This window comes from Thalassophryne amazonica, chromosome 13 (assembly GCF_902500255.1).
Source record: "Thalassophryne amazonica chromosome 13, fThaAma1.1, whole genome shotgun sequence".
In the NCBI taxonomy this organism is placed as follows: Eukaryota; Metazoa; Chordata; class Actinopteri; order Batrachoidiformes; family Batrachoididae; genus Thalassophryne; species Thalassophryne amazonica.
The window spans coordinates 24,326,111-24,340,046 of record NC_047115.1 but is presented as its reverse complement, the minus strand read 5'-3'; the positions used below and the strand labels follow the sequence as shown (position 1 = coordinate 24,340,046).

At 39.4% G+C, this 13,936-nt stretch overlaps 1 protein-coding gene across 1 annotated transcript in view; it reads left to right on the top strand.

The window, feature by feature from the left end:
* Nucleotides 1-12,175, top strand: part of oprm1 (opioid receptor, mu 1) — a 68,731-nt gene extending 56,556 nt beyond the window's left edge. Inside the window, exons 2-6 of the mRNA XM_034185211.1 lie at nucleotides 1,600-1,958; nucleotides 8,958-9,133; nucleotides 9,798-9,976; nucleotides 11,455-11,638; nucleotides 11,908-12,175. Coding sequence (XP_034041102.1) covers nucleotides 1,600-1,958; nucleotides 8,958-9,133; nucleotides 9,798-9,976; nucleotides 11,455-11,638; nucleotides 11,908-11,913 — 904 coding nt within the window. The 3' untranslated portion in view covers nucleotides 11,914-12,175. The remainder of the gene's footprint in view (nucleotides 1-1,599; nucleotides 1,959-8,957; nucleotides 9,134-9,797; nucleotides 9,977-11,454; nucleotides 11,639-11,907) is intronic.
* Nucleotides 12,176-13,936: the final 1,761 nt, after the last annotated feature.

Here is a 13,936-nt window from a genome sequence, read left to right as displayed (position 1 = left end):
ATAATGGGAGCAGCTGAAGGGGAAGAAGAAGAAGACAAAGATTTGGTATGTTATACTATAAATTACAAAGCTGAATGCCATAATATACAGGTTGATATCAAAATTATACAGAGACAGAAATATATATTTTCAAATAAAATTCTTGCTATGAATTTTATGATGATGATGGTATCGATATATATATATATATATATATATATATATATATATATATATATATATATATATATATATATATATATATATATATATATATGTATATATATATACATATATGTATTAAAAAAGGGGGAAAACCCTTCACTGAGATTAGTTATTGTAACTTAAATTGAAAAGTACTTCCAGCATTAAAAAAAAAAAAGGTTTTTTCATGTTCGCATTTCAGTACTTGCAAGATAAAGTTGTTCAGTTTTTAAAAAGCTGGACATACCATAAGTTGTCAATGGTTTTACAATAAAGAATTTCATTGTAAAATGAGAACTGTAACATGTAATTTATTCTGACTTATGTCAAAATGCATTAAAAACAAACAAACAAAAAAACTCTCCACAAAAATGGAGAGTAAGCAGAATGCAGGTAAAATATAATAACACTAGAACTTTGCTTCAAAGCAAATCAAGTAAACTGAAACACTGAAATAAATACTTTGCTCAACTTGTTGAGTTGGAATTACTTTAAAGATCAGTACAAGCTGTTACTGATAGTTTCCCCCCGTTCTTATTGTAATACTGTCTCTTACAAAGTCAAATTATTTGTCCGATTAAATTTATTCAAAATCACAGTGAAAAACGGGCCTTAATTCCGAAGAACTTCTCTCTCACAGGAGACCCATTCGTTCAGAACCCTGAACAAAGGACTAAAACGGTTTCTATAAAAAACAATATGGGCGTGACAAAAGGCAGACCTTATTGCACAACTCCTAACTTAATTGGTCCCCATGAGCATAGAGGGAGGGCCCATCCTCTGTTCGGATCCGTGCTAAAACGAAACCTATGGTAACCTAACTTCACTTTTGTTATCAGCGCAAAAAACAAGTTCTACCCAGCGATGATTAAGCCCACAGCAAACTAACAATATGATTCTTTAAATGAAGTGATTATTTAACCCCTTAACGCCCGAATTTATATAACTGTATATAAAAAAATGTTTTGTGTGTGTTTTTGCCTTTAAGTAGATGGTAAATAGTGTTGAGATTATTAATTTCACTTTTGCACAAAAACTAGATAGTAATATTTGGTATTCTGGTAATGACTTTATGTTATAATGTTATAATAATAATGATGGTATGTTGCAAATTTGCGACAACAGGCATACAGGTCAATTTGGTGAGTTGCATATTTGAGTTAGAGATTGTAGCATATATGCGACGATGGGCGTTAAGGGGTTAATACTAAAACATAACAAAATGAAATATAAACCCAAAGATATACTGATATATCTAACATTACCATAATTTTTTGTTGTTGTTGAGCAATTTGTTTTTATTTTTTAGAGTGCAAGTAGATTTTTTTTTTTTTTTTACAAAAGAGTGGACGACTTTACACAGAAACGAAATGCATAAATTTCCTGACTTTCACACCGCCTCTTTTCTCCACACAGATACACTAAAATGAAGACAGCCACCAACATCTACATCTTCAACCTCGCACTGGCAGACACCTTGGTAACCAGCACGCTGCCATTCCAGAGTGTCAACTATCTAATGGGGACCTGGCCCTTTGGAGACATCCTGTGCAAGATGGTGATGTCCATCGACTATTACAACATGTTCACCTCCATCTTTACGCTCACCACCATGAGCATCGATCGCTATGTGGCCGTGTGCCATCCAGTCAAAGCGTTGGACTTCAGAACACCAGGCAATGCTAAGATAGTCAATGTCTGCAACTGGATCCTCTCCTCAGCCATTGGCTTGCCCGTCATGTTCATGGCCTCCACCACCCTCGACTTGCGTAGCTGTAAGTGTGACAACCCGTAACAGACATCTGTGTACTCAGTTCAGCTGACTTGATTCATGCATGCCAGATCATAAAATGTGTCACCTGGTTTTAAATTATCCAAATGTTATATTTTAACTCAACTCCTCAGCTTCCACTGAGGCATAAAACAAATCAATTGGCTGCCTACTTTGACAGATATTTCAGTGTTTATGAACATCAAAAAGCTGTTACAGCCAGAATGAGAGACTTCAGTGGGTCTCATATATACGAGGTCTGTTAGAAAAGTATCCAACCTTTTTATTTTTTGCAAAAACCTGATGGATTTGAATCACGGGTGCTTGCATGAGAAAACCTTGAACCTTTGTGCACATGCGTGAGTTTTTTCACGCCTGTCGATTGCGTCATTTGCTTGTAAGCAGCCTTTGTGTGAGGATGGGTGTAGTCTCTTGTCGGATTTTCTTTGCAAGGAAAATGGCGGAACGACTGGAGCAGTGCGACTGCATCAAATTTTGCCAGAAACTGGGCGACAGCCAGGTGGAAACCATTCGGATTATTCAAACGGCTTTCGGTGACGATCCTATGGGCATCATACAGATTAAGGAGCGGTACAACTGGTTTAAAGACGGCCGCACAACGGTGGAGAGTGAGCCACGCTCCGGTCGGCCATCAACATACTGAAACGACCAGATCATTTCCAAAGAGAACGCTGTGGTGATGCGGGACCGTCATGTGACTATCCGAAAAATTGCGGAAGAGGTGGACATCAGCACTTTTTCGGCACATTCCACTGTGACAGAAGATTTGGCCATGAAAAGAGTTGCAGCGAAATTCATGCCGATGGCTTCAGCACGAAACTGCTGACGGCGGAGCAAAAGCACCTTCGTGTTGAAGTCTCACAGGACATGTTGTGACATGCCCACCTCTTCCACCATTCAGAAGATTCAGACAGCTTTCAGTGGCTTTTCAGTTGTGTGACTATCCGAGAAATTGTGGAAGAGGCGAGCATGTCACAACATGTCCTGTGAGGCTTCAACACGAAGGTGCTTTTGCTCCGTCAGCTTCGTGCATATATATATATATATATATATATATATATATATATATATATATATATATATATATATATATATATATATATATATATATATATATATATATACACTCAACAAAAATATAAACGCAACACTTTTGGTTTTGCTCCCATTTTGTATGAGATGAACTCAAAGATCTAAAACTTTTTCCACATACACAATATCACCATTTCCTTAAATATTGTTCACAAACCAGTCTAAATCTGTGATAGTGAGCACTTCTCCTTTGCTGAGATAATCCATCCCACCTCACAGGTGTGCCATATCAAGATGCTGATTAGACACCATGATTAGTGCACAGGTGTGCCTTAGACTGTCCACAATAAAAGGCCACTCTGAAAGGTGCAGTTTTGTTTTATTGGGGGGGATACCAGTCAGTATCTGGTGTGACCACCATTTGCCTCATGCAGTGCAACACATCTCCTTCGCATAGAGTTGATCAGGTTGTCAATTGTGGCCTGTGGAATGTTGGTCCACTCCTCATCAATGGCTGTGCGAAGTTGCTGGATATTGGTAGGAACTGGTACACGCTGTCGTGTACGCCGGTCCAGAGCATCCCAAACATGCTCAATGGGTGACATGTCCGGTGAGTATGCCGGCCATGCAAGAACTGGGACATTTTCATCTTCCCAGAATTGTGTACAGATCCTTGCAACATGGGGCCGTGCATTATCCTGCTGCAACATGAGGTGATGTTCTTGGATGTATGGCACAACAATGGGCCTCAGGATCTCGTCACGGTATCTCTGTGCATTCAAAATGCCATCAATAAAATGCACCTGTGTTCTTCGTCCATAACAGACGCCTGCCCATACCATAACCCCACCGCCACCATGGACCACTCGATCCACAACATTGACATCAGAAAACCGCTCACCCACATGACGCCACACACGCTGTCTGCCATCTGCCCTGGACAGTGTGAACCGGGATTCATCCGTGAAGAGAACACCTCTCCAACGTGCCAAACGCCAGCGAATGTGAGCATTTGCCCACTCAAGTCGGTTATGACGACGAACTGGAGTCAGGTCGAGACCCCGATGAGGATGACGAGCATGCAGATGAGCTTCCCTGAGACGGTTTCTGACAGTTTGTGCAGAAATTCTTTGGTTATGCAAACCGATTGTTTCAGCAGCTGTCCGAGTGGCTGGTCTCAGACGATCTTGGAGGTGAACATGCTGGATGTGGAGGTCCTGGGCTGGTGTGGTTACACGTGGTCTGCGGTTGTGAGGCTGGTTGGATGTACTGCCAAATTCTCTGAATCGCCTTTGGAGACGGCTTATGGTAGAGAAATGAACATTCAATACACGAGCAACAGCTCTGGTTGACATTCCTGCTGTCAGCATGCCAATTGTACGTTCCCTCAAATCTTGCGACATCTGTGGCATTGTGCTGTGTGATAAAACTGCACCTTTCAGAGTGGCCTTTTATTGTGGGCAGTCTAAGGCACACCTGTGCACTAATCATGGTGTCTAATCAGCATCTTGATATGGCACACCTGTGAGGTGGGATGGATTATCTCAGCAAAGGAGAAGTGCTCACTATCACAGATTTCGACTGGTTTGTGAACAATATTTGAGGGAAATGGTGATATTGTGTATGTGGAAAAAGTTTTAGATGTTTGAGTTCATCTCATACAAAATGGGAGCAAAACCAAAAGTGTTGCGTTTTTTTTTTTTTTTGAGTGTATTTATATATATATATATATATATATATATATATATGTCAGGGTACTGCCATGCAAGGCGCTCACTACACACTGGGAGCAATAGGGATTTAAAGGCCTTGCCCAAGGGCCCTTAGTGATTTTCCAGTCAGGCGGGGATTTGAATGCATGATCTTCTGGACTCAAGCCCAACACCTTAACCACTAGACCAGTTGAAAGTAAAGTTCTCAAAAGTATTTTGTTCATGCAACCCTCAGTAAGCATGCATGAAAAACCTAAAGTCAGTCAGCTGTAACAAACACAACTTTCCTCACTGAGGAAACACAGTGTGATCGGGAAATGAAAACCAAACGTGGTTTTGAACTTCAAAAAGCAATAATGTACTCCAGCAGCCCCCGTAAAAGGAAACAAAGCAGGAGAATTGTTTAGAATTTTCTGTGTAATTGTTCACACAAGCTTTTTAATGGGCTGTAAAATGCTTTGTGCTCAGCTGGTGACTAATAGTCAAGAAGCTACCTGCACAGAGAGGCTTCTCCCAGATAACCACCTTGTGTAACTGCAGCCGTAAAGACGAAAACACAAAAAAGGGGGTAGAAAGAGATTTAGTGACAGCATGATATTGAAGCTCAGAGGGAGGCAGCTTCACACACCCAAACCTTTCGTTTGACTTTATTCAGAAAAAACATACTGACGATATTAAACCAAGCCCTCATTCACACACACTCATCAACAACAAATAAATAAATTTGTGTACCTTCAGATTACAACTCTTTATTACACTTTTGTGAAAAGAAGTTAGTTCAACTCAAAAATTTGGCGTAAACCCTTTAAATTTTCATCAGTGTTAATTTAACACTGTCAGTGTTAGTTTTACACTGGTGTTTTTACTGTGTACCATGAGGTCCGGAAATGGCAAAGAAAATTTTGAATTATCCCACAATTAAGACTTCAGGCGACAATGGAGAAAAGTGTTTATTCAATTTTGTAATTACACTGGAAATATGAGAGAGAGAGAGAGAGAGAGAGAGAGAGAGAGAGAGAGAGAGAGAGAGAGAGAGAGAAATCCCCATCTCACCATCCCTGGGGGGTGGGGGGGGGGGGGTGAGCAAACCTTGAACCTTCGTGCGCATGCGTGATTTTTTTTCACGCCTGTCGATTGCGTCATTTGCTTGTAAGCAGCCTTTGTGTGAGGATGGATGGAGTCGCTCGTCGTTTTTTCTTTGCAAGGAAAATGGCGGAATGACTGGAGCAGCGCGACTGCATCAAATTTTGCCAGAAACTGGGCGACAGCCAGGTGGAAACCATTCGGATTATTCAGACAGCTTTCGGTGACGATCCTCTTGGCATCACACAGATTAAGGAGCGGTACAACCGGTTTAAAGACGGCCGCACAACGGTGGAGAGCGAGCCGTGCTCCGGGCGGCATCAACATGCTGAAACGACCGGATCATTTCCAAAGTGAACATTGTGGTGATGTGGGACCGTCGTGTGATTATCCGAGAAATTGCGGAAGAGGTGGACATCAGCACTTTTTCAGCACGTTTCACTGTGAAAAATGATTTTGCCATGAAAAGAGCAGTGGCAAAATTCATCAGCACGAAGCTGATGGCGCAGCAACAGCGCTCCGTGATGAAGCCTCACAGGACATGTTGTGGCATATCTACCCAGTCCACAATTTCTTGGATAGTCACACGACTGAAAAGCCACCGAAAGCCGTCTGAATCTTCCGAATGGTGCAAGATCTGGTCATGTCAGGGCATGTCCTGGCCCACAGACCCCCCCAATTACAGCCCTTTTAACAGCCCTGCCACTTGAAGCATTTTTTTTTAATGTACAGTAGATGTAAAATAATATTCAAAGTTTTCAGCTACTTGACAGTAGGGCTGCACAAGATGGCCAAGTTATCATATCTCAATATTTTCATATCAATGATATATGATATGATTGATTTCACACAAAGTACAACAACAGTGAAAATTAAACATTCTTAAATCAGTAATAATACCACACTCATTTTGCACTCATCAAAAGGTTAGGATACAGTGCCCTCCAAAAGTATTGGAACACTTGGTATTTCACACGTTTTAATTTGTTTATGCCATTTCAAATACAAGAAATACAAAAAATATAAAGAATAAAAAACTCTAATTTTATAATACCAGTAAATAATCAGTTTTATTACCATTTTTCTTCAGAGAAGTCAGGTTATGGAAACATGAACATTTTCAAGTCACTGAATATGTCTTGGACTTTATTTACATCAGTTATGAAGAAATACAAAAATTTCTTTCACCAGAACATTAAACCTAGGCTTCCATCTCAAATGTACTTTGTCAAATTGTAGCTGAACTATCAGGTCTTCTTTTTAATAAAATCCTCCTCTACACCATTTCATTGGGAATCTGTATTTTCTGTTTTTATTTAATTTATATCAAGTTGTAGACATTTGCTTTCAGTTTGAGTTTAACCCCTTAACGCCCAAATTTATATAGCTGTATATAAAAAAATGTTTTGTGTGTGTTTTTGCCTTTAAGTAGATGGTAAATAATGTTGAGATTATTAATTTCACTTTTGCACAAAAACTAGATAGTAATATTGGGTATTCTGGTAATGACTTTATGTTATAATGTTATAATAATAATGATGGTATGTTGCAAATTTGCGACAACAGGCATACAGGTCAATTTGGTAAGTTGCATATTTGAGTCAGAGATTGTAGCATATATGCGACGATGGGCGTTAAGGGGTTAAGAAAGATAACTTTAGATGTATGTATATTTATTTATTTATTTATTTGTATTTGAAATGGCATAAACAAATTAAAATGTGTGACATGCCAAGTGTTCCAATACTTTTGAGTACAGTTGGGAAACACTCCGTGGCATGTGTATTTTTAAGTGAAATGTATCATCCTGGTGTCACTCAGAGAGCAAAATTAAGAGGTTATTTAAGTCATTCAAACAGTAAAATTAAGAGGTTATTTAATCAACAGCTGCCTGTGCCTTTAAAAATCACTGGAGACACACGCATATATAAGAAAACCTGAAATAAAGGAGAAATGCCGCTTTTAACAACCTGGATCTCATTTCTAGCATAAAATATGGTAGTTTACTCACAATTATAACTTTGGTGTCATTATTAGTCCATGGTTCAAATGACTTGTTCAGTTCAAATCTGAGGCAAACATTTTTCTTCTCCTACACCCGGGATCAGCTGCTTGGACTTTACTTTGTCTCTTACTAAGCTGGATTAGAACTTTTTGTGGTACACAGCACCAACTACTGGACTGGAGGAACCTGGCAGTCAATGTGGCTTACTGATTTAAAAATGCAGCTCTTTTCAACCAGACGTGCCATGCTGTGACATGTCAATCACCTGTGTTCAATCAGATTTCAGGGGAGTCCAGTGCAACCCTGGCCTTCACTCTAGCTCTACCCATGCCAGGAAGTGTTTAATTTAATTTTTAATTTTTTTAAAAAAGCGCCAATTCACGACAAACTCGTCTCAAGGCGCTTCACACAACATAAAACAACAACAACAAAGAAAACTGAATTCAAAATTTAAAACACAATAAAAAGATAATAAAAGAATACAAGAATAAAAACACATCATAACACTAATGATAAAACAGGGAAAACAAATGAGTCTTTAAACGTGACTTAAAAGTCTTCACAGTATCAGACTGCCGAATGTATGCCGGGAGATTGTTCCACAGAGCTGGGGCACGGTAGGAGAAGGCTCTGCGACCGGCAGACTTTTTATTCACCCTGGGAACACACAGAAGTCCTGCACCCTGAGAACGCAGGGCCCGAGCTGGTACATAGGGGCTTACCAGGTCAGCCAGATAGGGAGGTGCAAGTCCATGAACAATTTTATAAACTAATAACAGTACTTTAAAATCCGATCTTGCAGCAACTGGTAGCCAGTGCAGGGACGCCAAAACAGGCGTAATGTGGTCAAACTTTCTGCTTTGTGTCAAAAGTCTGGCAGCAGACTTTTGACATTTCCTGTTTCACTGTGGACTCAAAATTTGGCACTTCCTGTTTCAGTGTCACCTTGCCACTGATTTCCCGTGAGATTCCATGGGATCTCGTTTGTCAATCCAGGAAGTGTCGATCCAGGAAGTGTTTGACATTTGACATTTCCTGTTTCACTGTGGACTCAAAATTTGGCACTTCCTGTTTGGGGCTCCCTGCACCATGAGCGACTATACATGTGTACATGTAACCATGTGCATGTGTGTCATTCCACCATGTGCAGCCTCCAGCATTGTTGACTGTAAGCTGATTTTCCCCCACCCTTCCTGGTACTGGGACACCCTGCTGAAGATCTGTGTGTTCATCTTTGCATTTATTATGCCGGTCCTCATCATCACCATCTGCTACGGCCTCATGATCCTTCGCCTCAAGAGTGTCCGAATGCTGTCGGGCTCGCAGGTAAGAAGAATCTGATTTCCTGTTGCTGCATTTTACAACAAATTTCTCCATTTTTGCATCTTTTCACCCACATTTTGCCTGTGAGCTGGGGACAAATGGGAGAGAATATTTAATAATACTGCAAAACCTCAGAGGCTCCCACACTATTTACTGAATCGCTAATCGATTTTGTCTCTCAGGAAAATGAAACAAAGTAAGTCTGTGTGTAGCAGGCGTGCACATACAGTGCATGCATTGCTCCCAAGGGAAAACAATTAGCGAAAAAAAATCAACTTGCGCTTGAGGTTACAGTTGACTTTGATTGCAATCGAAGGTGAAATGAACCAAGAACCTTACACTCAATATCAATCAATCAATCAATTTTTTTATATAGCGCCAAATCACAACAAACAGTTGCCCCAAGGTGCATATGTGAGAACTGACAAACATTTGGCTACAAACAGTGGGCAGATTTTAATGAGGATTTATCCAGATAGAGATAAAATCCGGGTCTGCTTTTTGCCTGTCTTCCAAACATATTTCCCGCCCCTTATTTTTGCCAACCTCCCCTTTTCCTCTCCAATATATTTTGCTTCTTCTCCTCTCTCATCTTCTCTTTCCATTTCATTTGTTACTATTTTTTAAATCCCCATCCTGACACCACCGCCTTCATCCACACGTACAGGAGAAGGACAGGAACCTGCGCCGGATCACCCGTATGGTCCTCGTGGTGGTGGCTGTCTTCATCATCTGCTGGACGCCCATTCATATCTTTGTCATCATCACAGCGCTGGTCAACATCCCCATGTCCACACTGCAGACTATCACCTGGCACTTCTGCATTGCCCTGGGATACACAAACAGGTCGGCAACCAGCAGCATGTGATTACATGAATAAATTTGTTGCTACAACATTTGATATATCTTTCCATTGCAGCTCAGTAATAGTAAAGCGATACTAGAGTAATATTGATAACAACATAGTAGTACTGTGGCAATAACAAAAATATCTCAGCATACAACACTGGGATATTAAATTGTTGTATTAAGTACTGTAATTAGGATTACTGGATGTTTTAGTGGTTTTTCATTTTACTACAAGGGATCTGTGTTGAATATTCAAAAAAAAGAAAAGTTTACCTTGTGTGCTGAGAAACACATTCATATTATACGCAGAAAACCACCTTAAAAATAATTTGAACATATATTAAATAATTTGTCAACTTATTTGCCATTGCAGGGAAGAACACACTCAAAAGTAGCTCATTGGATGAACACAATTCAATTATGTGCAGGATGTCCATCTAATAGAGCCTAATATGTAGACCCAACTCAAATAAAAGACATCCATGCAAGATAACTTAATTTAATATATATATAAATTATATATTTATTAGATGGATTGCAATCCAATGAGTCAGTTTTTTGAGTGTATTACTCAAACAAATGATTCATTGGATGAACTCAATTCAATTATGGGCAGGTTTTCCATCTAATAAATACATGTAGTCCCAACTAAATTAAATTATCTTGCATGGATGTGGTTTATTTGAGTTTGGGCTACATATATTTATTAGATGGAAATTCTGTCCATAATTGAAATCAGTTCATCCTAATGCTTAAGTTTTTTGAGTGCACCTGAAACCACTGCATTTCTTATATTTTCATTTTCAAAAATAAGCTTTCAGAGCTTTTTTAGTGTTTGATTTAAGGGACTAGCTACTTCTAATTTTATTTTTTTCTTGGTCTATTGAAATAAATAAATTTATTCAGCTCTGCCAGCCAAGTACACTCAAAAAACTGATGCACTGGATGAACTCAATTCAGTTATGTGCAGGATTTCCATCTAATAAATATATACAGCCCCAACTCAAAGTGCATCCATGCAAGATAATTTAATTTAATTTAGTTGGGACTACACATATTTATTATATGGAAATCCTGCCCATAATTGACTTGAGTTCATCCAATGAGTCATTTGTTTGTGTGATACACTAAAAAAACCTAACTCATTAGATCGGGTTCCATCTAATAAATATATGTAGTCCCAACTCAATTAAATTATATTATTTTGCATGGATGTGTTTTATTTGAGTTGTGGCTACATATGTTTATTAGATGGAAATGGAAATCCTGCACATAATTGAATTGAGTTCATCCAAAGAGCCATTTTTTTGAGTGTAGAGAAAAAGATAAGAGTATCACTATGAACTTTAGAGGAACCAGATTTTACATACTAATTTATACTGTATATAAAGTTTAAAGTGATTTTAATGGCCATAACTGTATATTCTATCATCAGCATGTATCCTTGTTTGTTTGTTTTTTCTCTCTCCCTGCAGTAGTTTGAATCCTGTCCTCTATGCTTACCTGGATGAGAACTTCAAGCGTTGCTTCCGTGAGTTCTGCACCCCGAGCCCCTCGGTGATGGAGCTGCAGAATTCATCCCGGACTGGAGCTGCTGGACGCCACCCCCCGCAACGTGAAAACAACACTGCACAGACAGGAGACAAGACCAACCAACAGGTACTCACCGTATGTCTACCAGCAAAATAAGAAACCAAATCTGATTATAGCCAAGCCCATGTGGCCAAACCATTGTTCACTCAATGACATAGCTCAAATTAAACCAGTTTTGTTAAGTTGAGTGATCTTTACTCAGTAATTATTACATCATACACCAAAATCAATCTATTCAGTTAAGTGATCAGTTAAGTCACATTTTCAGTTTTGTGATGTGTGTTGATGACAAGGTTTTGCAGGGTTTGTTCACTTTTTGACCCGTGTCTCTGTAGGTATGACTAGCCATGGAGAGGTCGTCGGTGGACTCTCGATGTTGCAGAGGTGTTGCCAATGACGACCTCAACTCAGAGGTCACGCAGGTCACCACAGGGCTGTGATCACGAACAGGACACAGACACATTTTGACCATATCTTACCATTTTAACTGTGGCACCGCCATCGGGTCAGGTGACTCACATGACAACCAACTTGATGACAAACTGCTTGACTGTGAGGGGTTTACTGTTAGGTGCAGAAACGATGACAAGCTATGTGTAAAAATCAAGTTCAGATACACCAGAATGGATGAAGATGATACTGAATTTACACTATGATGGGTATTACGGTTACAAAAATAAATGAGCTGTGGCTATCCAGACATAGCTGTATTAACAGTACACAATTCTATTTGTATGTAGCCCTTATGATTTGTCAGTCTAGGTCACGTGATTCAGCCCAGTCTCACGTTTTCTTTGTGCTGCTGTCACGAAATGAGTCAAATTTTTGTGATGGGTTTTTTTTAAACTCAGTATTACTAACTCTACTCCTTCCCCCAGCCGTAACCATAACCACCCCCCACCCCGCTTTGCTTTTAATTTCGTGCAGCCATCACAGAATGAATTAGAATGAATTTGTGCTGCCGTGACAAAAATGAGGCGTTTTTCATCACAATATCACAAACCAATAGATTAATGTATTTTTCGTGCTGCTGAATCACGACTTGCCCTGAGATTGGGTTGCGTGCTTATGGTGGTAAGCACCTTTACTTGTGTTTTCTATGTAGGGCAGAAATGACTTTCTGAAGCAATGATCTTAAAATCAAGATTTTCTGTGCTCCCAAAATATTTCTAATTATCTATCTTTATAACTTTACATCAGTCACTTAATAGTTGAAAATAAAAAAATTTAACTTGATTGGGATTCAAACCTGGGTGTGCTCGCTACGACGTCTGACACCCCGTCACTTACACTGCAATGTTTCACCTGCTGCAGAGGGCATGGAGTCATTATACATACCAATGGAGAAACCCTAAATTTAATCTAAAACCTAACCTCAACCCTAAACCTAACTGTTAACCTGTGCCATAACTCCTAACCAGAAAAATAATAACCCATGACCATAATGACTAACCATACAAATAACCCCTAACAATAACCATAAAAATAATAACTAACTGTTAGCCTCACCCCTAATAATCCTGGGTATGCTAGGTACAAATAGAATGTGTTATTATTAACACAGCTCGGATAGGATAGCCACTTTGAAATTATTATTATTATTATTATTATTATTATTATTATTATTATTATTATTATCTGTCAGGTGGGTCGCAGCTGAAACACTGCAGGTCCAGCAACACTGCAAATATTACAGGTAATATCAGCAACACTGCAAATATTACAGGTAATATTTGCAGTGTTGCTGGACCTGCCCAGATTGTGTACAGTATTTTAACAGGAACATAGCAGAATTTTAATTACATCAAAGTCACCCTCTATGATTATTTCTGCCACTAGATGTCACACTAGTTCTATTTTCAGAATCAAAACAAAGCTTCCCTTCTCTGCCACACCTTCCCAACTCTCCCTCTTCCAAATGGAGCACAAAGAATGGTCCTTGGAGTCTTGTAACAGGTCTGTGTGTGGAAAAGCCAAATATATGTGGACTGTAGTCAGGTTGCATTTTTGGACATGTTTAGCCTCTAAATGTGATTTTGTAAGGATTTCTGGAAAGACGCTGTCGTCTGCCATCTTGAAAAAAACTCAACAGCTATGTGGTGCACAGAAAACTCTGTTGACTATTTTTAAACATGGGGAGGGGCAGCAGCTTCACAGGGCAGCACACATGGAAATTTTATGTAGTAAATGTGCATGTGCAGCCAGAGCAGTAATGTAAATAGTGGGCAAGAAAGCTCATAGAACAGAGAGACTGTTGTTTTATTCTCTGCACACTGTGCACAGGACACACATAAGCCACTAAATCTTTACATAAAACGTAGTTGTTGGCTGTAATATTAATGTGTGTGTGTGTGCGCGCGCGCA